The sequence below is a fragment of the Falco naumanni genome, chromosome 8 (assembly GCF_017639655.2).
Source record: "Falco naumanni isolate bFalNau1 chromosome 8, bFalNau1.pat, whole genome shotgun sequence".
Taxonomy (NCBI): Eukaryota; Metazoa; Chordata; class Aves; order Falconiformes; family Falconidae; genus Falco; species Falco naumanni.
The window spans coordinates 21,124,579-21,151,158 of record NC_054061.1 but is presented as its reverse complement, the minus strand read 5'-3'; the positions used below and the strand labels follow the sequence as shown (position 1 = coordinate 21,151,158).

The 26,580-nt window shown below is 48.7% G+C and overlaps 1 protein-coding gene across 4 annotated transcripts in view; it reads right to left on the bottom strand.

The window, feature by feature from the left end:
• Positions 1–765: 765 nt before the first annotated feature.
• Positions 766–26,580, bottom strand: part of PSD2 (pleckstrin and Sec7 domain containing 2) — a 78,716-nt gene continuing 52,901 nt past the window's right edge. For 3 of the 4 annotated variants that reach the window (XM_040603742.1, XM_040603743.1, XM_040603745.1), the window contains 8 exons: positions 19,731–19,821; positions 18,634–18,677; positions 14,932–15,122; positions 13,662–13,732; positions 6,633–6,790; positions 5,416–5,560; positions 4,137–4,280; positions 766–2,529 (listed from right to left, as the gene is read on the bottom strand). In XM_040603742.1, the coding sequence (XP_040459676.1) occupies positions 2,323–2,529; positions 4,137–4,280; positions 5,416–5,560; positions 6,633–6,790; positions 13,662–13,732; positions 14,932–15,122; positions 18,634–18,677; positions 19,731–19,821 (1,051 nt within the window). In that variant the 3' untranslated portion in view covers positions 766–2,322. The remainder of the gene's footprint in view (positions 2,530–4,136; positions 4,281–5,415; positions 5,561–6,632; positions 6,791–13,661; positions 13,733–14,931; positions 15,123–18,633; positions 18,678–19,730; positions 19,822–26,580) is intronic. The other variant, XM_040603744.1, reaches the window with a different exon arrangement.

The following is a 26,580-nucleotide window of genomic DNA, read 5'->3' as shown; positions in this document are numbered from 1 at the left end:
AGAGGATTCTGCAAGATCCTGCTTTTCCCCGCAACTTGCTGCCAACTGAGGATGGCAGCCTGGCACCTCAGCATGGGGGACTGAGCTGCTCTTGGTGGCTTCGTCAAACACACTAGAGCTGTCACTGCCTGATGGAGAGGATGGTCAGTAAGGACAGGCTGAGGTACAAAATATTACCTGGGATTATGGAGAACAAGAGTCAGGCCTGGTTCTCCAGGGCCTGTTTCCAAGTGTTTTCTGGGCACCAAACACTTCATGTGAGTAGAGGCATCTTGGAAGTCTTCAGTCCAGGGGATATCTGTGTGGTACCTGACACAGCAAAGCACATGATGCCTTGGAGAAAGAGCCATGGCACTCAATGTTGCTGTGGGGTCCTCTGGGAACAGTTCCCAGAATGTCTTCAGCCAGCGATACAGATGTTGGTATCTTCTTCCATAAACCTTGAGGCTGCATATGGACAGACACACCTGGGGAGCATGAGATGGAGGGAAGAGATACCTGTATGTGCTCCCAGAGCAGCCCATGTGTCTACACCTGCTCCGTGGGCAAGGCATCCATTCAAAGCACGGGCAGGCCAGTGCTTTTGGCACCCGGCAGGGTGGCTGAGCTGGCAGCCCACCTGTGGAAAGGCACTGTGGTTTTCTGGTGCTGTCTGTCTATAGGAACCTGGCTTTCATTTAGCAGGTGCTGGTGGAGATCTGTGTCAGCCTGGCCATCTAGATCTGGGACCATTCCAGCACACAGTGGAACTGTACTTCAGACCAATTCTCTTTACCAACAGATTCAGCTTTATTGTTATTCTTTTTTACATGATTCTTAGTGCACCATTTCAAATAAACTATCAAACTGTACAAAGAAACAGAGATAAAAGAAGAGGTGACAAAGTTGGGCAGAGGTTTTTAGTGCCATGAACTGTCATGGAAAACAGCAGTCCATAGGCTCTCAAACACTGAAGGTCCAAATAAATCTTATCTTGTTTGTTTAAAAAAATGCTGCAAAATAGAAACAATAAATGACTGTAATTAGCAGCTACAAGATCCTTCAAAACTGGAACTTGATTACTGTGAATGCACCTAGGGGAAAGAAAAGCAATTTGAGATAAAGGACCAAAGCAAACAGCGAAATAAATAAATAAAGTATGGAAGGGCAGTTGTGGCATTGAAATGCAGAGGGATCACTTCTAGCACAACAGTAAATCATTGGACCACAGACAGCAGAAAGGAACAGAAACACAATTCCCCGCTTAAAACAGTATAGCATGTGCATTGCAAAATGGAGGAAGTACAACATTGATGGGCAGGTGGAATCACTCCTGCACACAAAGGTTCAGCTGGATCTGAAGCACAGCTCCAATTATGCCTCAAACCCAAAGTGGCGGGTGCCATGGGTGCTAAATAAGCAGCCACTTGGCCAGTTTGTCTGAACAAGCAGGAACAGGAGAGCGATGTTTCACAGCAAAGCCAGGTGGGATTTCCATTTGAGTAAAAAAGGAGGGGGAAAAAAAAAAAGAAAAGATACATAGGCTACTGAATTTTTTAAAAAACATCCTGGTGGGTTGGTCAGACCCTCCATGGTCCCTAGTGTCTTCCCCAGGCAGCTTGCCTTCACTTGCACACTGAGGTTAAAAACCCACATTAAAGTTTCCTTATATATATATATTTATTTATATATATTCATATGTATATATATATATATATATAAAACGGATAAGGTGACAGAGGGCACTTGAGGGCTCTTCTGCCGTGGGCAGATGACGTTCCCACATGCCATGCTGAAGATGCCCCTCGCTCGGTCGGTGACCAGCTCATGACACCCATCCTATCACAGCATGCCGAATGGTGTTCCTTCCAGGGGAGAGACATGCTCCCTGCTGCTCTGTGCCATTCTCTGGGAGCGCTGGTGGTGCCACAGACCGTCATCTTGTCTGAGTTGCCTGCTCTGCCGGTAACTGTGGACATGAACCAGTGGGGACTCCAGGGAGAGAAGGAGGAGGAGAAAGAGGGCTGGTGGAGGAGAAAAGAGCAACCTGGCCCTTGGAGAACCAGCATATCCTTTTGTTGTGCAGTTTGTGGTAGGAGGGAAAGAAAAGCCACTGGTGCTGTTAGGGATGAAGAAGAGATGGTGTGTCTATGATGCTGAAATGCCAGAGCATTGCCAGAGAGTGTCAACTAAAGCTTCTTTGATTTCTTTCACTAGAGCAGTCACTGTATCATACATGTCTACAGTTTTGCTCATGTAATTTCCTAGGTAAAATTGTGCTCATTGATCTAGTCCAGGAGCGCAAAGCATTGCCGGTTCATCCCCCCATGCATGCGTTCCTTGTTAAGTGTTCTGCTCTAAAATGTCCTTTTCTGCCTTACAGCTGATGGACATGTGCCCTTGGCTTAAGGAAGGGCTTGAATGTGTCTTCCGCAAAGCAATGTCGTCAGCTTCCACCTTGAAGAAACTGGTTTCAATTCTCTCCAGGTCATCGGTCCCAACTTTTATCTTCATGCACAGCAGGTTGATGTATGTCTCATAGCGGCTCTTCTGCAGGGAAAGAGGGAACAGAGAGCTTTGGAACAGGGATAACACACGGTATACATGGAAACCAAGAGGCAATGCCATCTGCTGCTGCAGCAAAACCCATCCTATATTGTCAGGATCCCACTAATCACAACTAACAAGTACTGTTTAAACACAGCACAGTTCTTGGTCTATGCAAAGCCTGCAAAGACGATCAACCCATTGCTGAAAGGGTTGAGGAGCAAGGGGAAGGTTATGCAAGATTCTTGCAGTTGCTCTTACAGGTCTTGACTGCCACTCTGACTGTGTAAGGCAGATACTGGAGGCAAAACAAGACCAAAAATCTGCTCCCTCCTGATTTAGGAGTGCCTCTCGACTGATTCAAATACTTCTTGATGTTGTCTCCACCCAGCGATTCACTTGTTACTGCTAAGTTGTGCCCCCATTGCTCCTCACAGAGCACAGCATAAAGGGAGGCATCTCCTCTCTGCCTGGCCCACACCATTACTTCAAGCTTAGATGGGGCCTCTTTTTACAGACGTGTCTAATATTTGTCCTTTCCCCTAACGTCTCAGAGGCAGTCTATACTCGCTTCTCTGTCAGCATAGAGAAACAAGCATTTCTAGAGCACATCTCACAAGACAGATGAGATGCATTACGCTCTGGAAGTGCCAACTTCTTGCAGACGTGAAAAGGCAGCCTAGAGAAAATGCTCAGATGGAGACTTCTCTGCAGGCATCCAAAACAAGATGTCTGGAAAACAGGAGGCAGCTGCAAGCAACTATTTGAAGGGTTCATACAAAGACAAGGAACCAGCAGGCAGAAATTGTGGCTTTGGACAGTTAGGCTAGGCGTCACCCGAAAGGGTGGTGCAGCCCTGGTATGCAGGAGGTGGGACATTTCTGTCCTTGGAGATAGTTCTGAGACTCAGTCACAAAATGACACATTCAGCTGGGGCTAATACTGGGAGCAATCCAAGCTTCTGCTGGAAGCAGGACCAGAGGCCTCCAGCTGTCCCTTCTCACTGACAACTATGTGGCAGAAATCACACCTTCTGCTCAAATCTCACTGCAACAGATTATCCCATTTCTCCCACAATTAAATACTTCTTAGACTTTGCAGAGAATTTATAGTTAGCTACATGCATCCTTTGTCTGTTACCAACTGTAATGTTTTTCATGCTTTTTAATGGTTTTTAATTTTTTTATCATTATTTACAGAAATGGTTGCAGCAAAACAAGATTAATTCTCCTAAGGATTCCCTTAGCTTTTTATTACTGTTGCTGAAAAAGACCGATGCACACCAAGAACTGAACCACTTTCTTACTTGGGACCTGAGGAAATGTCAAGTTTCAGCACAGTAAAGGAAGATTTTCTCTCATCAGTTTTCCCCTCCTCTGGTTAGAAATCACAGAGGGGAGGAAATATCTGTTGTTTCTTTTTTTTTTAGCTTCAGTGTCAAACAGTGAGGCTTGCTGCTGCCCCAAGATACCCATCCAGCCTGCAAGCCCTTTCAGTCTTTCTCTCTTGTTTCACACTCTCCGAGGCTCACAGCATCCTCTCCAGAGTTCTTAGTTCTCCTCAATCAGCCAAGGTATCATTTATCACAGAAAAGATGGAAGTTCCTTTACCTCAAATATTAGGTAATGTTCCTTGAGCCTGTATTCCTCAGCCTCTTTTGACTTGAGGCTCTTCTCTACAGGATGTAATTTATGCTCTGCTAATTCGTCTGCAATCTGCTTCATTTTATTTTCATGAGACCTCAGCTGTTCCTCCTGCCAAGAGAAGTGTGTCAGGTATTAAAATGCAGGAGTGCAACACCCGAGTGCACCGCCTGCCTGTTGATGTGGGGATCTGTCTCTGCAAGGATGTAAGCATGGCTATTGTGCTGGAGCCAAAAGTGTGCAGTACGTTTGCAGATTCATCTGATAAGGAGTAGCTGAAACACAGGTATTTGAGTAAGATCAAAACTCATGTATTACAAGTGCCAAGAGTAGATTTCTCTGGCACCTGGGCTTCTTTAGCATCATAAACACAAAATGCTCTTTAACATTTAAATACCTTTAACAGCCAGGTACAGCCACCAGTGTCCCCAGAGCTGCTCAGATTGCCCTTTTTTGAGATAAAAGTACCCTCCCCATCTGGGCTCTGAGAAAGGCGATGTCTGGCCACATTTGTTTCAGAAGATAGATAGGAGCTGTATCTCTGCCCTGACTTATCACACTGCCCTCCCATTTGCTGGGGCCCAGCAGCAGTGTTTCCTATTTTTTGGAGGTGCTAAGGCACGGTGGGCTTTCCCTGGAGAACGCAAACAGCAGCTACTCTTTGGATGGCAGCTGCTCATTGCTCTTGGTTAACTGAGCCTTAAGCAGCTGTGTTCTGGTGCACAAGCGGCGTGTCGTGTGTCCCCCCCCCCCCCCCCCCCCCCCCGCCTCCGTTTCCAGGAAACCTTCCCCACCAAGTGGCACTCGGACTCCCCCTTTGTCAGTGGCTTTTCGGCTTGAGAAACAGCAACGTTCCACCTCCAAGTCCCGTGTTATAACCCAAGGATGTAGCCATCTTTTGGGCTCAGTAGCACCAACTTTTGCGACTCTGGCAACAGAAAAGTGCCAAGATGTGATAAGCAAAGAGTAATGGACAAGCCAGAATCAACAGCCCCTCAGGCAGGGGTGTATGCATAGGGCTGCTTTATAACCACTGCAAAGGAAGCACTGACCAGACACTGGGATTTGCCATAGTCTGTCCAAGGCGCCCACCCTACTGCCCTGTTCCTGCCCTGAGCACCTGAACGTGTCCAACAGGCAGGGCCAGGGGAGCGGCAGACAGGCTCAGCCCGAGCTGCTGAGCTATGGGCTGCAGGGCTGGCTGAGCCCCAGGCACCCCTCCATCGCTCCATCTCTCACACGTTACCTGGCACAGCTTGGTCATGGATGAAGGCAGGAGCGGGCGGCAGAACTTCTTCATGGAGCAGATTGCAGCCGGGAAGGCTGGGGCAGAGAAAATGGCAGCAACAAGGTTGATTCGCAGGATCCAGGAGAGCATTTCTTCCTTGCTTCTGTCATGGAGGATGGAAGAGGAGAGGGGGTGTCTGTAAATGCTCCTGACCCAGGACCAGATGGCTGAGAACAGCCCTGGAACCACCCGCTCTCAGGTGGCCACCAGTGGCCTTGCTTTGAAGTCATTTCTGTGCCATCCTGGGCTGTGAGCAGAGGGAAACACTGGCTACCTTGGCTTCCTATGGTGCTCTAACGATTTCAGGGCTGTTGTCTGCCTCTTGAAGCCCTGGCAGTCCTGCCTTCCTCACCAGGTGACTGCATTCCCTGAGGAGCTGGGGAGAGGTAGCATGGTGGCAAGGGCTGAGGATCTCCTGCTCCTTGGAGAGCAAGAGCCACCATCACAGAGGTCCCACAGAGCAGGGTGGACCCCTAATCTGTGTCATTCATGGGACACTGCCCAGGGTCCTCCAACAGATCTGTTCAGGCACTGCTCCCCCCAGCCTTCAAGTGGGCTTTGACTGCACAAATTTGGGTGTCAAGCCATAGCTTGATGTTAGTACCCCAGCCCAACTTACAGACAATGTCGCCTATCTCAGCAGGACACAAGAAACCATCAGACAGAAGATGACTCAGCTACACCTGACACTAGCACAGCAACTTTCCTCTGCAATAGACTAAGGAAGAAAGAAGATACAACCTGTCTGGGGAGACTTCAATGAGCTTTAGACAGTTTCCCCATCAAAAGCCTCTGAGAGGAACCACCAGCTCCTTAGTTCAATGCACCATACAGATTTTCTCCCTTCCCCAGACTGGCAATAGAAGTTAGTAAGTGAGCCCTCTACTCAGCCCTTTAAATGCCAGCCCATCCTGCTCAGCCTACCTCTGTGACAGATGAGAAAGGACCTCCAGGGCTGACACGCAGCTACCAAGTGACAGGTAGAAACTGTGACCCCATGACCGAGCCCTTGGCACAGCCCTACAGCCCTCACCCTCAGCCCTCCTGCCCAGAACCTTCCTCCCCCCCAGTTTGTCCCCTAACATGTGTGTTGGTCTGGCCAGGTTGGAGGGAGGCTGGCAGTGGCTGGAGGTCAGGCTGCCAGCGCAGGTGCTGCATGGAGAGCTGGCACTTACGGGGCCTGGAAGAGGAAGACTCTCCAGTCAGCTGTCTTCAGCTTGAGCACGTTGGACTTCTTGCTGTAGTCAGAGGCTTTTGTGGCTAAGGCGTGGTGCACACGGATGGCATTTTTCAGATCCACTTCAGAGAGGTCTTTGTCAGGTTTATATTCATCCTGAGAAGAGGAACGTTAATTGGATAATGACAACACTAACATTTGTGGGCTACTTTAATGATCCTGCCTTTCTCTCTGTGCTATAATCACAGAGTGCCGAGACCAGGAAAAGCACTGCTTTGTACAGTAAATGCTAGGAGCTGATAATAATAATTAACATCTGGCAACTTCTTCTATCATTAAATTTACTGAGAAGATGTGAAGAAGGAGATGAAAGTTTTAAGCATAATTATCAATAGTTATCTCTAATACAGCACATGCCTGAGGCTTTGGGGGAAGACACAAGACAGGGCCAGGTTTCTTCAGATCTTCACCCACAGCACAGAGCTCAAGCCGGGATGCAGCTCCTGGTCAATGGCAGGTATGAGTGAGCGCCTGCCCCAGTGCTGCAGCTTCGCGTGGCAGCGGATCTGGGCTCAGGCTTTGCACCGTCTCGGGCAGCCCTGGCACAGCAGCATTCCTGCAGCCAGTGCACCTCCATGCAGGTGTGGGGCTTGCTGGGCAGTGGCCAGACTGAGCGTGGCCCACCTGAACCATGCTTGGTCTCTCTTTAGTAAGTGTACCCCCCTGGAATGGTCTCTCATGTAATTCATTAGGCTGGCACTTGCAAACTGCAGCAGAATTCCCTGTATTCCTGCTTGACTTTCTCCCTGAAGGACAATTTCATACAAGCAGGCAATGTAGCAATAACTACATATGTGTATATTTAATAAACAGAGAGAAAATACCAAACATGGTATTCTGAAAGGATGACCTTGGCTCAGTAGTTTTTAGGAAAGAAAGTAGTTCAGTGCATCCTGTGTTTATCCTTTGCTTTCCCAGTGACTGAGCTCCTGGCCACTTAAGGCAATACTGTCCCTCTCACTCTGCTCCCTTGCCAGCCCAACAGCTGGTCCAGCCGGGTGGTGGGATGGAAGGATGGACAGATGAATGGATGCATGGGTAGGTGGATGTAAGGAAACCTAGCCCTGGCTAAAACAAACCACCATCCCCAGGCCATGTTAGAGGCCATGTCAGGACAGGGTGTCCCTGGAAGGGCCTGTCTTGCCCTCCTGATTACAGTTCAAACCTACAGGACTAATCCACTTTTATGTTCTGCTTTCCTTGACTCCTCCTTGGTTGTCAGCACAGGGATGGCTCTGTCCAATAGTGGTGGTCTATATGTCCCTGCCCTTCCTTAGCTTTCAAGCTTGAGCTTGGTCTGTTCTGCAGATCCACAAAAACCTGGGTTTTCTTCCTGTGTCCTGGTGGTATAAACCCAGCCATTCAGGAAAAGCCATGCTACAGCCTCCTGGTTGCTAACCCTAGTCAGTAAGGCTGTTCTCTGGTGTAGGGTCTGAAAGGTCTCCCTTCTGTTGCTCTTCAGAACACCAGGGACCAGTACTGCCCAGCCCATGGATGTGGCTCACCCAGACCCTTGCTGCTGATGGCAAATAAGCTTCTGAAGCTTTTCCTTCCTTCCTTTTTTTAAGCAATCATCCCATCCGGGAGAGGGGTTGCCATACTGTGTTCACTGGCATGTGACACCTGGTCTTGTGCAAAGGAATTCCATGGGGCCCAAAGCCCAGAAATGTCTGGCATGGACTCCTGGCTCACCCAACTGCCTTCTTAAGAGTGAACCCCAAAGAAAAGCCCTGGCTTTCCAGCAGAGGAGGGGATCGGTGCCACAGGCACCGCATTCTGGGTAACACCCAGATGGGCTGTGCTGCAGGGCAGAATAAACAGCTTTTCCACAGTGGGGACTTCAATAACCAAAGGAATGGGGTATTCGCCTTTTAACAAAGAAAAACGGAATGCTTTGACTTATGGGGACCTAACATGTTAGCCTACTTGGAAAGTTGCTTGGTGAAGACACTGTTGCTCAGGCCTCATATATTGTAGGGAGACTTCCAATTCTGGCTGGTTTTCCAAGCTGAAGCTCTTTGGATCTGAATAAATCTGGCTGTGATGCCCACGATCTCTTATTTCAAGACAAGCTTTCTGAAAATGCAGTGCAAACATGTAGGCTTAATGGCATACAGCAAGGAGAAACTGGTTTGACTAATGCAGATCTTCACCTCAAATGGTATCTCCATCTATTGTCTCCACCAGTTTCAGGCTCACAGGCATCAATGCAGGTGTAAGGACAAGCCAAATCTTTTTCTTTTTCTAACACTGGGCCCAGTAAATCAGCGTAAGGTTGAATCAAGCAGATTGTCTCTCTACCTTCTGCCTTCCAGCTGGTGGAAACAGGCTGTGTTTGCAGGAGTGCATGGTGCTGGAAGCTCACTTTGCACTGGCCGGCTCTGCCAGGAAGCTCCTCTTAATGCCTGTGCTGCAGTAATCACCACACGTACGGCTGCCAATGCTGGGAGACCTCTGTGTGCTCTAAGCAGGCCCCCTCTGCAAGCTGCACACATGGCTGGAGCTATCACAGTTCCTGGCACTTACACTGTAGTGCAGGCAGGCCACACCACATAGCCTTCCCCTGGGGAATAACCCCACTACCCTTTAGGAAAGCACATCAGCTCTGCTCCAAAGCCTCCAGCAGGTTCTCTCCATTTTGCCTTACTCCCTTTCTGAGCTTTGATGTAAGTTTGTGTGCATAAACTGCTGCCAAGGAAGAGATATGTCCAAAACCGTAATGGTAACACAGTTGCTTTCAGTGACAAGATTCTGGTTTAAATCTCAAAAAACTGATTTATACTAAAACATAAGCAGTATCATCTTCGGAGGAACTGCAGGCAATGTTTCGTCCATGCTATAGTACTGCTAACCACACTCTCACCTTTTTCATGGTGTTATCTTGTCATACACTTCTTGGCAAAGGGGTTAATTTGGTATCACATGGCTGTTGATTGTTTGTCTTCTGTGTTCTGCACTGTTCACGCAGGTACTTGCCACTGGTAAACGGGCAAGGTGTGCTGTGCCACACCATACCACCATCACCCTCAGCCCCCAGCCCTTGAATGGTTCATTTTCCCCTTGCTTCTCCAGGTGTAGGATGGTGGGGCTCAGCAAATTTTGGGGTATGTTTTGGGGATATCTTCCACATTAACTGAGCCCAGGTGTGGACACTTTGTTTCAGAATCCTTCTCAATTAATTTCATTCATTTTCAGCTGTTAATGTTGATGGTGTAGACAGACTGCCCCATTCATGTGCCTCTCCTGTCTGCGCCAAGGCTCTGCTTAAACATGCACAACTACCCCCTTGCCTGGGGTTCCTTTCTGCCACGGCAATGCTCCATGGTGCCTTTGGCTTACCCTCCTGATGCCAGCTCTCCCCTACTGCCCATCCCTGTGGGCAGGTGGTGGGAGATCCACAACTAATATGGGCTCTCCAGCTCAAAGCTCGTTTTGTCAAGAAAAGGCATCCAGCTCTTGTGCCTGCCTTCCTTCATAGGGCACCCCGATAGGGTGAGAGAGCCCAGTGTCCTGTTGCCCTCTTCTCTGGACTCAGCACCAGCCCTGAGCAGTAATGTGAATACGGACATGGAGCTACAGACATTTCTCATGCTCTGGCTTGCATGGGTTTTCCTCCTTTACCTTTTCTTTGGCTCACATCTACCAGCCTGAACAAACCATTTAATAGGGAAAACTAACAACTGTACCCTTTTCAGTCTGGTCATGAACCTGGTGCTCCAAGGAGCACTACCATGGCAAGGGCCTGCCTGCATGGTACAGCACCCATGGCTTGGGGCTGTGCTGGGAACCCCTTCCCAGCTGGGGGCTGCAAGAGCAGACCCTGTGGGAAGACCTGCACCTTTTCCAGTACTTCTATATAAAAGCACCTCATGCTTTATAGCTCTCCATCATTCCTCTCAACACCCCTCTGTGTGTGGTGATTAAAGGTTATTATCCCCATTTCACAGAGGTGAAGTAAGTTGCCAAAGGCCATGCAGTGAATCAGTGCCCAGTGCAGATTAGAGCGCAGGAGGGGTGCGCCCTGCTCCCAAGCCTGCATTTCTTCCTCGAGAATGTGCTGCATCCCTTTAGGGGATCAAGAAATTGCTTCAGCAGACTATGCTAGAACACGCTAATCCAGCAATTAACACTGGCGAGTCAATGACATGTGACATCTCTACATCAGCAGGTTTATGGCTGCTGCCTGAATTGCTTCTAACAAACTGACTTCTACTTGTCCACCCAGCCACCTACTCTTCTGCCTATCTTCTGTTCACCTCTCTCTGTATCTGCCCATTCCTCCTTCCTATATATGTATCTCCCCAAGCCTTCACACACACACACATGTGCATGCGCGCCTTCCCTCTCTCTCTTACTCTTATTTCTAGTCAGCTTGCTCCCCAAAACGAAATTGAGAAAAGTTTCCCATTAAAATTATGAGAATTTTCTATTAAAGCCTAGAAACTCGATTTGGTCTGAGCAAAAAACTGGAACAGGCTGAACTTGTGCTCCTTGGCATCAGGTGGGTCTTGAAGCAGGTACTTGCTCCTCTACCTCCACATCAGAAAAACTTTTCCCAGTGATCTGTGTTCAAGCCAGGTTCTACCTTATGTTTATCTGCAGGCATCTTCCGCTGAGAGCTTGGGAGGCTGGCACACCATCTCCTTCCTGCACTGTGTAACTCTCTTGCTCTGCAAACCACTCCATAGGCAAGAAATTGCACTAAGAATCAACAGGGCAGGTGAATGTTTATTCGCTCTCTGTTGCAGTGCTGGAAATGTTTGGAAGTGGCAGGGCGAGGACTTTGTCTTCATGGTCTCATCCTTCTGTCCTCTCTCTGCCAGCCTGACAAACACTATCTACAGCCAAGCCCAGCCCAAGAAATCCTCTGAAGAGGACCATTTACAGTCTGGCAGCAGCTCATATCTAAGAAATCCCTCTGCCCAAATCCTTTGCCCAAACATTCCTCAGGTTAATTTTTGCTGTTGTTCCAAATGCTACTTCCTTGGGGCACCCTTGGCAATTCCAGTCCCTCCTGCTAATTACACATCAGTCATGGGTGTTATTTATCAGATATTTCCATAACCTAGCCAAATCTTAGGTGTTTTGCTTCTTCAGTCCTTGGCCATAAAGAAAGCCTTCAGTTAAGATGTTCATGAAGGTCATCTAGATAAGAACACTGGTCTTCTAATTGCCACATCAATCTCATTCTCACTCTTTTTCTGAATTCTAAACACCCAGTACTAACACAACAAAACTATGTTAATATAACAGTCTGGATGGTTACTGCTGCTAGACTTGTACAGCAAAGAAAACCCAACACCATCAGCAGCAATGACACTCAGTGTTGGCTTCATGGCTCCTTCTACTGCTGTCCAAGCAGCCAAGAACATCTTCAGTAAACTGGATTTTGGTCCAGCATGGGAAAAAAATTCTGTTCTGAAAGTATATTTAATTCCAAATATATACCCCACAACAGATGCACCCCGAGAGACATGCCCTAGAAGTCCTTGGTGAAAAATTCATCTGGATCCAAATGGTTCCTGGGATTTTGATGAAATTGCATATTTTTTTCCATAGAAAAACTGTCATAAAATAAAATGTTGATGGTAGCTCTGCACAAGTTAAATCCTTAGGCATCACCCATGGTCAACATCAGTACCTCTTTGGTGTACTCCATGTGAAGACTCATAATGAGACAAGAGACTGGATTGTAGGAAAAGTGCCACTGACTTGAAGAACGGCACACTTAGAGGGCTGCAGAAGATCTGTGCTCTCCAGTACGCTGCAGCTTCCCTCAGCTGCAGGGAAGAGTGGTAAGGCTGTAAAAATACCACTTGGCTAAAAGCAGCCCATACTGTAAGTTACGATCGGCTGCTGCCAGATTTCTGTTGGCTTTGTGACATGTGCCATAGGATCTGGCAAAACACAAGAATCATTGGGGTGTGCTATGAGCTCTGAGTCATAATTCCGTGCTGCCCTGAGGATCTTTCTGCCTTTCTTATATAATCCAATGTTTGTTTACTGTCATTGCTTTGGAGATAATACTGCAATACATACGAACATCTATGCACAGGGAGTGCTGTTCCAGCAAGGTGAGTTCAGTGGGTTACTGCACAGCATGTGCTACTAAGGTAGTTCAGACCTAGTTCAGTGGGTTATGCTGTTTCATGATGAACAGACGTTTGGCATCTCTGGCTGGCTCATGCTGACATTCAAGTGAGCCCCTATCCAGACTCCTTGGATTTTCCCACAGAAAAGACTATCCATGAAAATCTTCCTAGCATCCAAGTGTCCTGAAAGGTAGAGAGCTGAACGCTACAGCATGCAGGGAAGCTCTTCTGTAGTGACTTTGCTGTTGTTCCAGCATGTTCCAGGTTCCCACGAGGACCTGGGATCTATACTTGTGCTGACTAGAGGTGACTATGAAACAAACCAAGATGGAGACAGAAAGTGTCACTTGGCAACCCATGGAAGGACTCAACAAGGTCCTGAAGGAGAAGATAAACTTTAAGCATTTAAGTCCATACCAGATTCATGAAGCTCCTCATAATCAGAACTATGCCAGCAAATAAAACAATAGGTAAGATAAGACTGGTCTGATGATCTGCCTCTTCATATTGCATGTCTCACCAACATCCTATTTCACCTATTCCATATCATCTGTTCAATCACCCTCCCCAATAGCTCCTAACTGCTGGAACACTTTTGTTGAAATCTTGCCTCAGCGTTCCCTCTTTCATACTTCTTCCTGTATGGTCCTCTTTTGCAGCTATGAATAGCATCCTTAGCATGACCACCACTACCACCAAAGTTGACAGTATCCTCCAGTTCTGTATGCTGGTCTCTGGAGGAGTGCTGTAGATGTCCATGCATGAATTAGGGCATGGATTCACCTCTACTTGCATCTATGGGTCTCCTGCTTAGGAGAGCATGACTACTTTGGAGACAGAATGAAACAGCAAATGGAATAGTCCACCACAGTTACCTTTTGTAAATAAAGGACAGTCCCTTTAAGCACAGCATAAAATTTCTTCCAACCTCTTCTTCCTCTGGGAGCTAAAAAAGGAAGAACATTTAATGATACATGTCTGCTTCTTCCAGTGCTGCCTGACCTTCATATTTCTGGCCAAAACTAACCCTTCTTCTGACCCACTGCAGGCATGCACTGATGCTCGGACCTCACACACCTCCAGGCTATTGCCTACGAGTGGCTTGTCTGCAGGGGCACATGTCTGAGAGACACAGGCTGGGAGATGCAGCCTCCCAACAGGAATACAGGCAGGTCAAAACCAAAGAAGAGCTGGTATAGGGGTACCAGTGGACATGTGCAGAAAGTCTCTGCTCCTCCAAACCCGTTTCATGTTCCTTGGACTAAATGCTTGAGGAGCAGAGACATTTCCTGAGCTCCTTTGCTTCAGATGAGTTAGGCACACATACCCTGGATAAGGCAGCTTCTGTTCCACTTAGAAGGGAGCATTACCACTAGCCATCTAGATGGATTCGGGGACAAAGAGCTTGCTGGAAGCTGGAGAGGGGTGGGAGGTGAGGGGGGAGCCATCTGCATCACCACAAGACAGCCGATCCTCCAGGCATGGGCTATTAAGAAAGTGCTGGAAGCAAACAAGGCCTTCGGTGGTAATCTCTACTCAAGACTTTTAATTGGTTGCAGTGACTGGGCCAATCATATCAATTAGCAAAAGGGGTTATCCAAAGTTTCATTAATCTCTGCTCATTAACAGTTTCCAGATACATTTTCCTTTACCATTCCTGTAATCCCATATGCTGGCAGCAGAGCTATGAGGCATCCTTGTTGCCCAGCCAGCATATGGCAGCTGTGTCCAGCACATGGCAGCATATGGACAGGAACAAAGCTTTGAGGACCAGACTGTCCCCAAGGTCAGGGCTGGGGTGGACAGCTGCTGTGGAACCAGCCTCACCCCCCTGCTCAGAGTGTGGAAGTCAGGATTATGCCCATGCACAGGATGGAAGACCAGATCTATCTGTGTGGGACAGGCACTGTTAGGTTCCTTGGCAGTGAGAAGGGAAGACTGAGGCCTCCTGAAAACATTCATGTCTACAAATACCTCACAACACCCTCCTTTCCCTGTGCCCTGGCACTCGGGGATCTGGGAATCTCTCTTGTGTTCCCTGGGAAGCAGTGGGGAAACGCCTTCAGCAGGAGAGCCAGGAAGGTGGCTAGGGCAAAGCTCTGGGACCACCTGGGGCACACCTCCTCCTACCCCATTAACACGTACTTCTCTTCCCATCCATGTCTGCATGGGTTTTACGCGTGAGGACACCGTGCTTGTAGGTGACTGCGTTCAGTGCTTGGGGGATGTCCAGGAAGGGGTTGCTGCTGTCAACAATCCTTGTCATTTTCTTCGCACTGGCTCCAAATTTGTCATCTACCAGCTCGGAGAGTGATTTCCTCAACTCGTCCTCATCACTTGGAAACAAAGTCAGAGAAGAGATTGAGTGGAGGACACGTGGGTTGGGTCACAGTGTGCCCTATCTGCTTTGGTTCTAAAGAGAGTTACTTATTAGGAGACTAGTGAGAGAAAGAAAATGAAAGGAGATGCAGGGACTGTAACACACAGAGTGTGCCAGTGGCGGTGATCTGGACATAGCTGGGAGGAGCACAGGTGACAGGTAACTGTCCCGGTGGTCCCACTGCAAGGTTACTCAAAACAGGTAAGGGAGTAAAACTGCAGGCACACCACTGCTGAGGACTACAAGCATCTCACAGGGTGAGTCTCCAATTCTGTACCCTAAAATCAGAGCTTAATGAAGTCTTTTGCTGAAGACCAGGTACCACCGGGGTGTCTCACTCCCTGAGAGGCAGTCCCTGGGGAGATAGTTAGTAGATACTAAACGAGCTTGAAGAATATCCTCTGCATCTCTGAGGAACAAAAGCTCTTCAGACATTAGGGAAATAGGCCACTTGATCAAAAAATCACAAACCCTGGAACAGGTTACACATCAGCTCCCCATTTGTGTCCTCAGGATGGGCCAGCAGAGAGTGAGAAATGCTGCTCATTTCCATAAAAACTGCTTCTCCCCACAGATCTTCTGGTCCTGGACAGAGAGGGCTGAACAACTTAGGGAAGCATCCAATGATTCCACCAAGCCTGACTCTTCCTGTTTGGTGTAAAATCTACTCTGGCACATAGGAACTACAGCCTGTATGGGAAGTTACATTTCCCAGTGTCCCTGGGACACTAAGGAGGGAGAGAGCAAACGGAATTTCTGCCCTGTGTGATATGTGCTAACGTCTAAATGGTATGAGTGGTCACCTTAGGCTGCAGATTAGACTGGGACCAAACCTCAGCTGAGGAGTGACCCAGGAATGATCCACCAGCTGGGATGTGTACAGTAAAATGCCACACTTCCTCTCCTGAAGCAAGTAGATGGCCAAAGTATTAGACACCTCTTGGAGGAGAAGGATGATTTCTCAGCCCTCAGCACCCACAGGAGTCCTGGGGCTCAGGCAGAGCCCAGACACTATGCCTGGGTGGGAAGTTAGTGGGGCTCAGTTCTCTGAGCTGTACTGGAGGGACTCCTCTGAGCTCCTGCTTGCTGCTGGGATGATGGTTGTCCACCTGCCTGTCCAACTGGGCTTTGTGAGCAAGGGCACTTCAGTCCCCAGGATGGACAAGGGCAGAAGGCAGAGGCAAGCAGGGAGAACAGGGTCTTGCCTGTGCATGGTTACGACTCAGCACCACTTGGTGCCTTCCGAAAGAGAACCAGGTACCCCACATCTGGGAGCATCTGTCCCATGGCAGAGCAGCCCCTCCTTGCAGCTTGTCCCTCTGCCAACAAGCAGGACAGCCTGCAGCACAGCAGGTCCCAGGCTGGCATGAGGTGAATGAGGAGGTGCAAGGATACCAGCAGGCTGGGTGGAGGAGGGCTGACGCAGGGCTAGATGCTGCTGACTGGAACCACACCGCTGCCACAGGATGCGGGGGTGCTGGCATCCCTTGCCTGTGCCCGAGCCAGGGAGTGTGCACTGGCAGGCATTGTGTAACCACTGCCCGCACCCAGCCAGCAGATGCACTTCTGCTGAACTCTTACATAAACCATCCCACCGGCACCTTCTGCCGAGCCACAGAGCTCCCTCTCACGACTACCGCCCCGCCAACCCGGCTGCAGGGCTGGCATGGCTGCTCTCCTCTCCCACAGCGGCCGTGCAAGATTATTTTTAAAGTGAAACTGATGCTACGTGACCTGCTAGGAAACCACTGCCCTGCCAGGGCCACTGGCTGGCTGCATCCCTGCCAAAGGAGAGACCAGCCCGCAGCAAGCACTGCTGCCGTGGTGGCACAGCTGGCAATGGAGGCTGCTGCTCTGCAAAGCTTGACGCGGGTAGCTGGGGAGGAAGGAAGGGTCAAACTGTCTCCAGACACATTTCTGGCTAGGACAACATGAGGAGAAGAGCAGGTGATGGAACTAATGGCCCAGAAGGTTCTGCTCAGTCCCATGACCCTCTGGAGACAAGACAGGTCTGAGGCTAAGAAGGGGCAGAGAGGAGAGATGTTTACCGCGTTAGCTTAAGGCCCTGGGGTCTGTCATGGGCTTTCCCATGGCAGCAGTGGGGGGGCGCTGGGGCTGGGGAGAACAGCACACCCCTCCCCGAGGGCCCTGTGCTCAGGGCAGGCGGTGGGTGGCACAGCAGGAGGAGGACTGAGGAAGGTGCTGTGTTAACTTGTCATGGAGGCCAGCTGTCCCCAGACTTGCTTCGGGGTTAACAAATGATCTGGAGGAGGAGACAGAGTGCACTTCACGTTGAGTTTGTGGATGACATGCAAGTGAGAGGTGCAGGGCCAGCGCTCGGAGGGGCAGAGCTTTACCCCAGTGCCGCACTAGGCTGGGGGGGCTGCGGGGGGGCGGCCGGGCTGCCCGGCTGAGGAGCAGCTCTGCAGAAAAGGCTCTGGGGCTCCTGGTGAAGACGAGGTTGAAGAGGAGCCAGCCTGTGTGTCCTGGCAGAAACAGAGACCAAGCGCATCCCAGGCTGTGTAACAGCGGCACAGCGAGGAGGCTGGGAGAAGTGACCATCCTTCTCTGCTCTGCGCTCACTACATTATGTCTTGATACAGCAAACAGTACTGGGTGCCCCGTACAGGAAAGGGCATCAGCAAGGTGGAGAGAGTTCAGCAGAGGCTGCCAAGATGCCTGAGGGCTGGAGCGCTTGCAATATAAGAAGGGACTGGACTTGTTCAACCCAGAGAAGAGATGGCTTTGGGGAACCTCATGGCAGCCTTCCAATATGTGTGAGGAGGTTATCCAGGGGACAAAGCCAGGCTCTTCAGTATGGTGCATGGCAGGAGGACAAGAGACAGTGGCCATAAGTCAAAACAACAGCAGTTTCAAATGGGTAAGAAAAAAATGTCAGTCTCAGAATAATTAAGCACTGGTTCATGGATCCAGAGGGGCTGTGGGTTCTCTATCCTTGCAGGTTTTCAGGATCAAACTGAACAACAACCTGAGCACCCTGGTCTGAATTCAATGCTGACCATACTTTGAGGAGGAAGCTGGGCTGGAGATCTCGCAAGGTCCCTTCCTGCCTAAGTGATTCTGATACTATTTCCAGAAGAAACTATGTGGAAGAGATGGAAAGTCTCAATGGCCAAAATAACCCCAGATCGTCAGCTCCTTATGCAAAGACCTCTGAAACACCTGGACAGGGACCAGTATTTTATAGATGTTTAATAGCAAACAAAGACGGCATTCCCTTCCTTTAGACATGCCTATGGAACCTGTGTCCACAGACTGCCACCAACCTCCCAGTTTGCTCTTGTGTCTAAGCCATAAGTAAACCCAGCTTGCCTATAGGAGGGACTTCAGTGCTTAAGGGTTTGGCAGGAAATATTCTGGGAGCTTCTGGGGCTACAAACAGGACTCAAGACCTGTCAGCTACTTTGAAAGACACACTACCTCTCAAATGCTTAACATATACTTACATGGCCCACTCCAGCTTCTCATTCTTGATGGAGTTATATAGTGTCTGAAACAAGAACATGGAATTAGCTGCGTCTCTCATGGAAGACATGTATGGGTTGTGGAGACCATCTCCTCCACACCCTATCTGTGCTCTTGGAGAGATACCTTCCTTGCTGAACTGTCCTGGGGAAGTATTCACCATAAGCAGGACAACTGCTGTCCTGCTGGACCCTTTTTTGTCTATGTGCTACACCAGGTATTGGACTGAACACATAAACAGCTGAGGGGTTGCTCAGAAGCCTGTATATGAAATTTGTAATTCTTGGTGTTGTGCCTAGTCCTGAGTGAATCCTGACCTAGACAAAGATGGTAGAAGACTCCGGGGTATGCCAAGATACCTCCAATGTCTTGACTAGGGGAAAGTGACAGTGGAGGCTTGAATGCTGCCCTGAGAAGCAGGAGAGGGATGAATGATCTTGGGGATCAGCTTTTCCAGTTCCTCCTGTGCAAAATTTCAGTGGCTTCCTTGGGGCACTGGGAAAGAAGCAGGAATGGGCTAGGAAAGCAGAATGTGGAGGTGGCCCTGATCATACTGAGGGGAGGGGTGAGGTCTGCTGGGAGACGGGGGTATCATCTAAAGCATGACATGACCCCCCTGACATAACACTGGTCATTTGAACCTCCTTCCATACAGAAAAATCCAGGTCAGGCTGCTGGACCTACAGCAGGTGCGGACCACTGTGGTGCTGCTAAACGATATGGAAGGAGAAAATGCTCACTTTGGGGTGCTTAACCAATATTCCACAGTACTGAACAGAGAAAAGTATCAGTGCCAGATGGTCACATCTAGGGGTGAAGGGATAACTTGTGCATTGTCTGGTGCATCACAGAACTACCATGGGAGACAGGGACCCTTGGGATGCTCTGAAGGCAGATCTGCCACTAGTCTGGATAAAACATGACCAGGGAACAGACCTCTGGTGGATCACTGCAAGTTAGCAGAAGCTATCCATGTGCGTGCACTGGAAAATGCTGATTTAAGGGCTCAAAGCATCCCAGCAGGACAAGGTGGCACTACGGTAATAATGACAGCATCCCACTGTCTATATCATGTTACCTTCAGCAAATCCTTTGCAAAGTCCTTCCCATCATTCAGCCCATCCAGGTTTGCTATGAACTGTTGACACGACATCTTTTTGCCAATATTCTGTAAGGCAAAGAAGCAGTTTATTAAACTTCTGGAAAGTTTACACTTTAATCAGTGTCTTATAAAGAACAATTGTACATGTGGTGGTGAAGCTTGCATTTGCCCCAAGAACGCAAAGCTGAAAGGTCTTGTGCTCTGATTTTCTATTGGGCTCTTTGCTTTTTTGCTCATCAGCATTCAAATGTTTCAAATTACCTCTTTCTTAATGGTGGATATAAAACACCTGAAAACAACATCTCCAGTTCTTGCTCCAAACTTTCTAAGTGATCTCACCTCTGGTCTCCAGGTTGGTCCTGGTACAGGGCCTGTGTCTCAAAGCTCAAGATATGCACTCACTGCCTTGAAATTGCAATGCCTGAATGGGTCCCCAAGCCTGCTGTACATGAAATTGCATGTGTACTGTCAGCCTCTGAAGACAGCCAACAGTGGGCAATAGCTTGTCCTTCACGGAAACTGTTACCTTTTTATTGCCATTATGAAAAGAGATGATCCAGCTGCTGGTGCTGCGTGCACTCAAGTGCTGTGGCATGTGAGGGAAATGCACAGACACTGGGAGAATCCCGCAACCTGGAGCACACTGATCACCAGCTAATGCCAAGACTATTTGGTGCTAATGCTGCCAGGTCATCTAGATTCCCTGATGTCAGTCTGTGGCGTCTGTCTTCCCAAACCCTTTACTCCTCACCATGGTCAGGTGAGACACTTTCCCAGCCTGTGAGGGTCAAGGGGCTGGAGGCAGGAACTCTTTTTCCAAGCCTCCCTCTCCAAGGGACTGGAGCAGAGGAGTGGAGCAGTCAGTGAGAACTGTAGTTTTCTGAAAGAGAAGTCTGACACCACAAAGGAAAAACAGGTGTCTCCAGTGCCATGTCATACTGCAGCCTTCACACAGTGAAATCCCCAAGGACAGACCCCATAGTGGCACCGCATGGAGTGGACAGTGGGTTTGGGAGAGGACACCATGAGCTGCCACCAGTGTTCTTAAGGATCCTGACACTGGGTGGGCTTTGCATCAAGCTATTGACAGGGTGGCAACCCAGAAGGACCTGGGAGAACGGCCAAGAACAGCAGAGCCAGGACCCTGCTTAGGGTCTCAATGAGGAAGAAGGGCCTCAGTGCATCACTGGATCACTGGGAGGGGATGAAGCTGCAGCAGATGATACAGGAGGTGCCCTGAAGGGGAAGAAGTGTTCTCTGTGCAAGAAATAACTTCTTGAAAGAGACTGACACCAGAAACCCCTGCCCACAAACATGCACAACAGATGACCTGCAGGCTTCTCCCCCAGTGAAATGAAGTGAAGGCTTCTCCCCGGCAGAGAGTGAGGGCTCGGGATGGCCCCACAATGGCCCCACACGCACTGGCCACCTGTGTGTGCAGACACACTCTTTGGCTACGCAGGGAGCCAGCACTGCACAGCTCTGTCTGATAGTCTTAATTATGCCTCTTGTTGAGATCAAGAAAAAGAGGAATAAAGCACTGCTACAAATCTGGAGTGCCTGGGGACACAACACGAGCCTCAGCCATCTTTGCCTTCTCACAGGGGAGCTTCTGGCTGCTGCCCATAACCAGACCCCATAGCTAGAGGCTACTGCCGGCTAGTGCTCAGTGGGTGCACACAAGCTGAAGAGCTGCAGGGAAACCTGCAAACACGCTAGGTTTTTCAGCAGAAGGAAGAGAGATTTGTGTACTTGCTGGCTGGTGAATTACACAGGGGGGCAGAGAAAAAAAATCAGCAGCACAATGCCATGTGGATAGAGAAAGGAAGAAGAATGACAAAGTACATTAAGAAATGCAGTAACGAACCTCCACGAGGGAGGGAATTTGAAGGTGAGGCAGGGAGTTTGGAGGTGAGGTAGGTATATTGCCTGAGACTGAGGCACCATATTACTTTGCAGAGAGAGAAGGTGACTACTTCTACCCCTGCCTTCAGGCAGAAGAGCAGAGCGCACAGCAGATCTTTCTGCCTGCAGAGATCTTGTTGCAGTGATCCAGCAATGAATGCAGAGACCAAGACATTTTAGCAAGAGTGGATACAGGATGCAGACAGATAAAGTGCACAAGTTAACCAGCCTCACAGATCCTTTTTTGGGTTTCTTGCATATTGTGTCCAGGACATATATTGATCCCAGGGTTTTTTATTCTGTGATCTTCCTCTTTCTCTCATGCAAGAAGATCTCTGAACTCAAACTGAGAAAGCAGCCACATCATGAAAAAGCAGCTAATTGCTGAGCAACTGAGAAAACATACCATTTCTCTGACAGCCAGAAGAGGTGATGAGAAAGCTCCAGTAAGGATGGTAATACTGTGACTCGGCTCATTGGGTAAGTGTGTTGAAGCACTGCAGAACTGGGGGCAGGATTCAGGCTGGCTGTCAGTAGGACTGAGCACAGGATACTGGGTGGCTCAGAGGCAATACAACCCCAAGTCAACAGTATCTTAACACTTCAGCTTGCTGCTTTGAGAAATGGGCTGGAGCCAGCCACTCAAATATAAAGCCTGCATGTGCCTGCAAATCAACACCAGCTGAGAAGAGAAAACAAAAAAAACACTCCAGGACACAGACTTTGCAGCTTCATTTGACAAACACTTGCAAAGAAACAGTTCTATGCTCACAAATGCTTCATTATCAACAGCACCAGCACCAGGGACTGCCTGAGCCTTCGCATACTGGAATGGTATTTAGCAAGTATGGGGAATCCCAGGAACAACTCTGGAAAGGGCCACTGTGAGATCACTATGATGATCAGCAAGATCATCACATGCGGACATAATCTTCAGGGGAATGTATCTGCACACCTAAAGGTCAGATGTTGTATGTCCCTTGCAGATATATCCCCAACAGAGGCATTTTTCTTTTTTGTGGTGCATGAGTCACTTACCAGCAACAGTACAAGCCAGAGAGGCTGCTTTACAGCCACACATACCTATTATTCCTGATATGACCCCCTGGCAGAAAAGAACTTCATCCCATCTTTGCTTGCTCCAGCGCATGCAGCAAAGCATAAGAAATCATTGTCGGACAATCAGCAAGCACCCTGGTGTGCTTGGATGGAGAGTGAGTGAGCAAACAGTGGATTAAATAGATGAGAAGGGATAGATAGCTAAATGGAAGTTAGCTCTGGGGATATGAGAAGGACATGAACCTGTTGAAGCAAGTCCAGAGGGGGCCACGAAGGTGATCAGAGGGCTGGAGCCCCTTCTCCTACGCAGACGGGCTGAGAGGGCTGGGGTTCTTCAGCCTGGAGAAGAGAAGGTGCTGGGGAGACCTTATAGCAGCTTCTAGTACCTAAAGGGGCTGACCACAAAGCTGGAGAGGGTCTTTATACAGCGGCATGCAGTGATAGGACAAGGGGTAATGGCTTTAAGCTTGAAGAGGGTAGATTTGGATTATATGTTAGGAAGAAATCCTTTCCTGTGAGGGTGGTGAGGCACTGGCACAGGTCTGGAAGTGTTCCAGAACACATTCCTGGAAGTGCTCAAGGCCAGGCTGGATGGAGCTTTGAGTAATCTGGTCTAGTGCAAGGTGATCCTGCCCATGGCAGAGGGGGTGGAATTAGATGATCTTTAAGGCCCCTTCCAACCCAAACTGTTCTGTGATTCTGCGATTCTATGAACGGGTAAAGACAGTATGAGAACGGATGGACAGAGGCAGGTGGGTGCAGACACTGTATGAGAACGGAGAGATGCAGAGACAAGGCACATTGACAGTGGTTAGAGTGCATAAAAATAAATTAGGAAGTATGAGACTGATCTGATCGTCAGTAGACAAGGCTGATTCGGCCGTCCCACTGTTTCAACCCACTGTAACTCCCCTGCTTACATTTGGGTTCTGGCATCCTCTGGGCCTCAGCCAGCTGCTGCTGACCTGACTCACCCAAGATGATTGCAGACCATCTCCTTAAGTGCCCAGGATGGCTCTATCCACCTCCAGAAGACACTGGGCTGTAGCTTGGCATGCCTCAGCTGCTGCCGGGTCCCAGCATTAGGAGGCTAGGCAGGTGAGTACAGAGCTGGGTGATCAGTGGGAAAAGCAGGTGCTGTGCCAAAGTCCGAGGAGGAGAAGCAGGTTCCTGGGAGCCAGAGGCCGTGAAGGGTGGATGGCGGGGGTGCTCTACCCAGCGAGGTATTAAACCACTTGAGCTTCTGGGCTGGAGGCCCCAGGCATGAAACACCTCAGCTGCGAAGTGGTGAGTGGAGTACATCTCCTGTGAGGTCCCCAGTGTATTACTGTGCTTGTACTCAGGCTCCCCCAAATACTCATCTTCAGGGGAAAAAAAACCCAAAAGTGAGGGTCACTGGACCAAGGGATCTGGTAGTGGACATGATCTAGGCTGCAGAAACAAAATCACCCTGATGCAGGGAATAAACCCACAAGACTTTGGGTACCAATGACCCCTGGGCCACGCAAAGCTGCTGCAGGCAGACTGGTGCCACTCTGCAGATGACACCACCAGATGCTTGTGCCTCAGAGCTTTTCAGCTCTGCCAGTGCTACCAACACAGCAGTACTGCTAACACCAAACCATAAGCTTGGTTCAAGGAGAATATCACAGGGTTTGCAAGATTAATAGCGATCAACACGTGGAGTTAGAAGCTGCCAGGGATCCCATTTCAAGCTTTGTTCCGTGGCCATGAGAACCGCTGACCTGCTCTCTGAACAAATGCTAAAGCTTGTCACATTACAATGTGACTCTAGAAGCTGGGCTTTACCCAAGTACCACAACGCAACCATGAGTGCCGGTGATGTGCAGGTGACAATTTGCCACTGCCCTTCCATGGCCAGCAGCTCTGAACAAGGGATAACAGTGACGGTTGAAAAGGAAAATCCCAGAGCTTTGTCTCCAAGGGGCAGAGACGGAGCAGAGGAGTAGGTATTTTGCTGTAAGATCTCCTGGGGTTCAAAAAGCACCAGCAGAGCCAAGGTAGAGAGTTGCAACAACCTGAATTATACCAAAAGGCCTATAACGTCTGTTGGTGACTGCTGGCTTTTAAACACCAACACCAGCTGATTCTGTGAACATGGAATGCCTCACTTTAAAGACAGTAAGTTTTCTGGACGATTTGGAAACAGAGTCTGGGTGTACTTGTGGTAGAAATTCAACAGTACTAAGGCAAAACTACAGTGTGGCCAGGTGCAAATATGTTTTAAAGCCAGTCCCATCACTTTTAAACCTGGCCTCGGTGTACGTCATGGTCACTACTGGAATGGTGAAGCAGCCTATTGTAGAGACACTGCTGCAGGGAACTGCCCCTTTACAGAGACACACCAGCCACCTTTTCCTAATCAAAAGGGATTTCCCACTCCATGGCAATACACAGTAAAACACCGGAACACACACACACACAATATTAAAAAAGGAAATAAAATAAAAAGTGATATGCAATATCATGACAGCATCTTTAACAAAAAGGGGTGTGAGATCATGTCACCCATTCTTCTTTACACAAGCAGAATTTCATGTGATGCATATCAGCTGCCAATGGGTTGCTAAGTAGTGAAGGACACTGCACAAACACTTAGAAATCCAGACAAACAAAAATCCTTATTTTTTTAACACAGAAAAAAACAAGTCAAATGCCAGTGCTTTAAAGCAAAACACTAGAATGACTGCACTTACCACCTGGTAAAGGATTAAAGAGCAGAAAGAGAGGTTCCAGGAGCAGAAGGGAGGAAAAAAAAAAAAAAAAAAAAAAAAAAAGAAGGAGAGGGAAAAGAAGAAATTAATGTTACACATGCAGAAAACTAAAGAGAAGATCTTTCAAAGAAAAGCTCAGGCATTTCTACACCTGGTCAGAAGCAAGCTATTTTTAATTTGCCTTGATAGCACGAGACCATTTCTTCTTACCAGGTCTTTTAACCAGCTTGTCAACAAAAAATTGAAATGGTAAAGTTTTGGAGGTTTAGGGTTTTGGGGCCTTTTCAATAATTTCTACCTTCCCAAAGACATATTTTGGAAATATTTTTTTTAATTAAAAATACTACACAAAATAAGACTATTTTGGAGTGAAGTTGCATAGTTTGCTTTCTGCCACAATGCTGCCTTTGCTACTAAAGGAAATGCTTTGACGAAAATACTTCCTTGGCTCCAGCCACTGTGGCTGAAGGATGAATGCTTTGAGAGACCCTCCCAGCAGCCGGCCCCACGGCTGTCCCACTGCCTCCAGAGACACTTGGTGGACATTACTGGCAGCCACATGGGTGGGAATGGACCCAATGGCCAGTGTGACGCTGGTCACAGGCTGCCTGTTCCCCAAAGGATGAGGACGTGGCAGCTGTAGCCAGCCTGGTGCAGACCACAGTGCACATCTGGAAAGGATGCTCTTGCAGAAACCAGTAATTCCCTTCACTGACTGAGGTGTTCACACTTCGCCACTGTCATGATGGCAGCATCTGTATGGTAATGATGGGGAGGGTCTCCCAGATGGACTGTCAGGATGGCACAGGTGAAGCTGGTGACCTTGGCACCTTTCCCATCACAGGTAAAGAGCACTCATGTAGTGTCCTCTCCCCACCCCCACAGTATGCAAAAAAAGAGCTGACTGTAGCCTACTGTCCCCTCTTTAACAGGCTAATGAACAGAAATACAGGGCAAGCTTCTGTAGATGCAAAACAAGTTGTTACTAGCTGGAGGCAGAAGAGGACTCTGACAATACAGTTTGGAAATCATGGGTTTGTGGGGCGGAAGAAGGGTGTGTAGGTTTCACATCCATAGGCTGCTACCACAAGCCGGCCCCCTGTGTCCCCTCTATCTTCACACAAGTT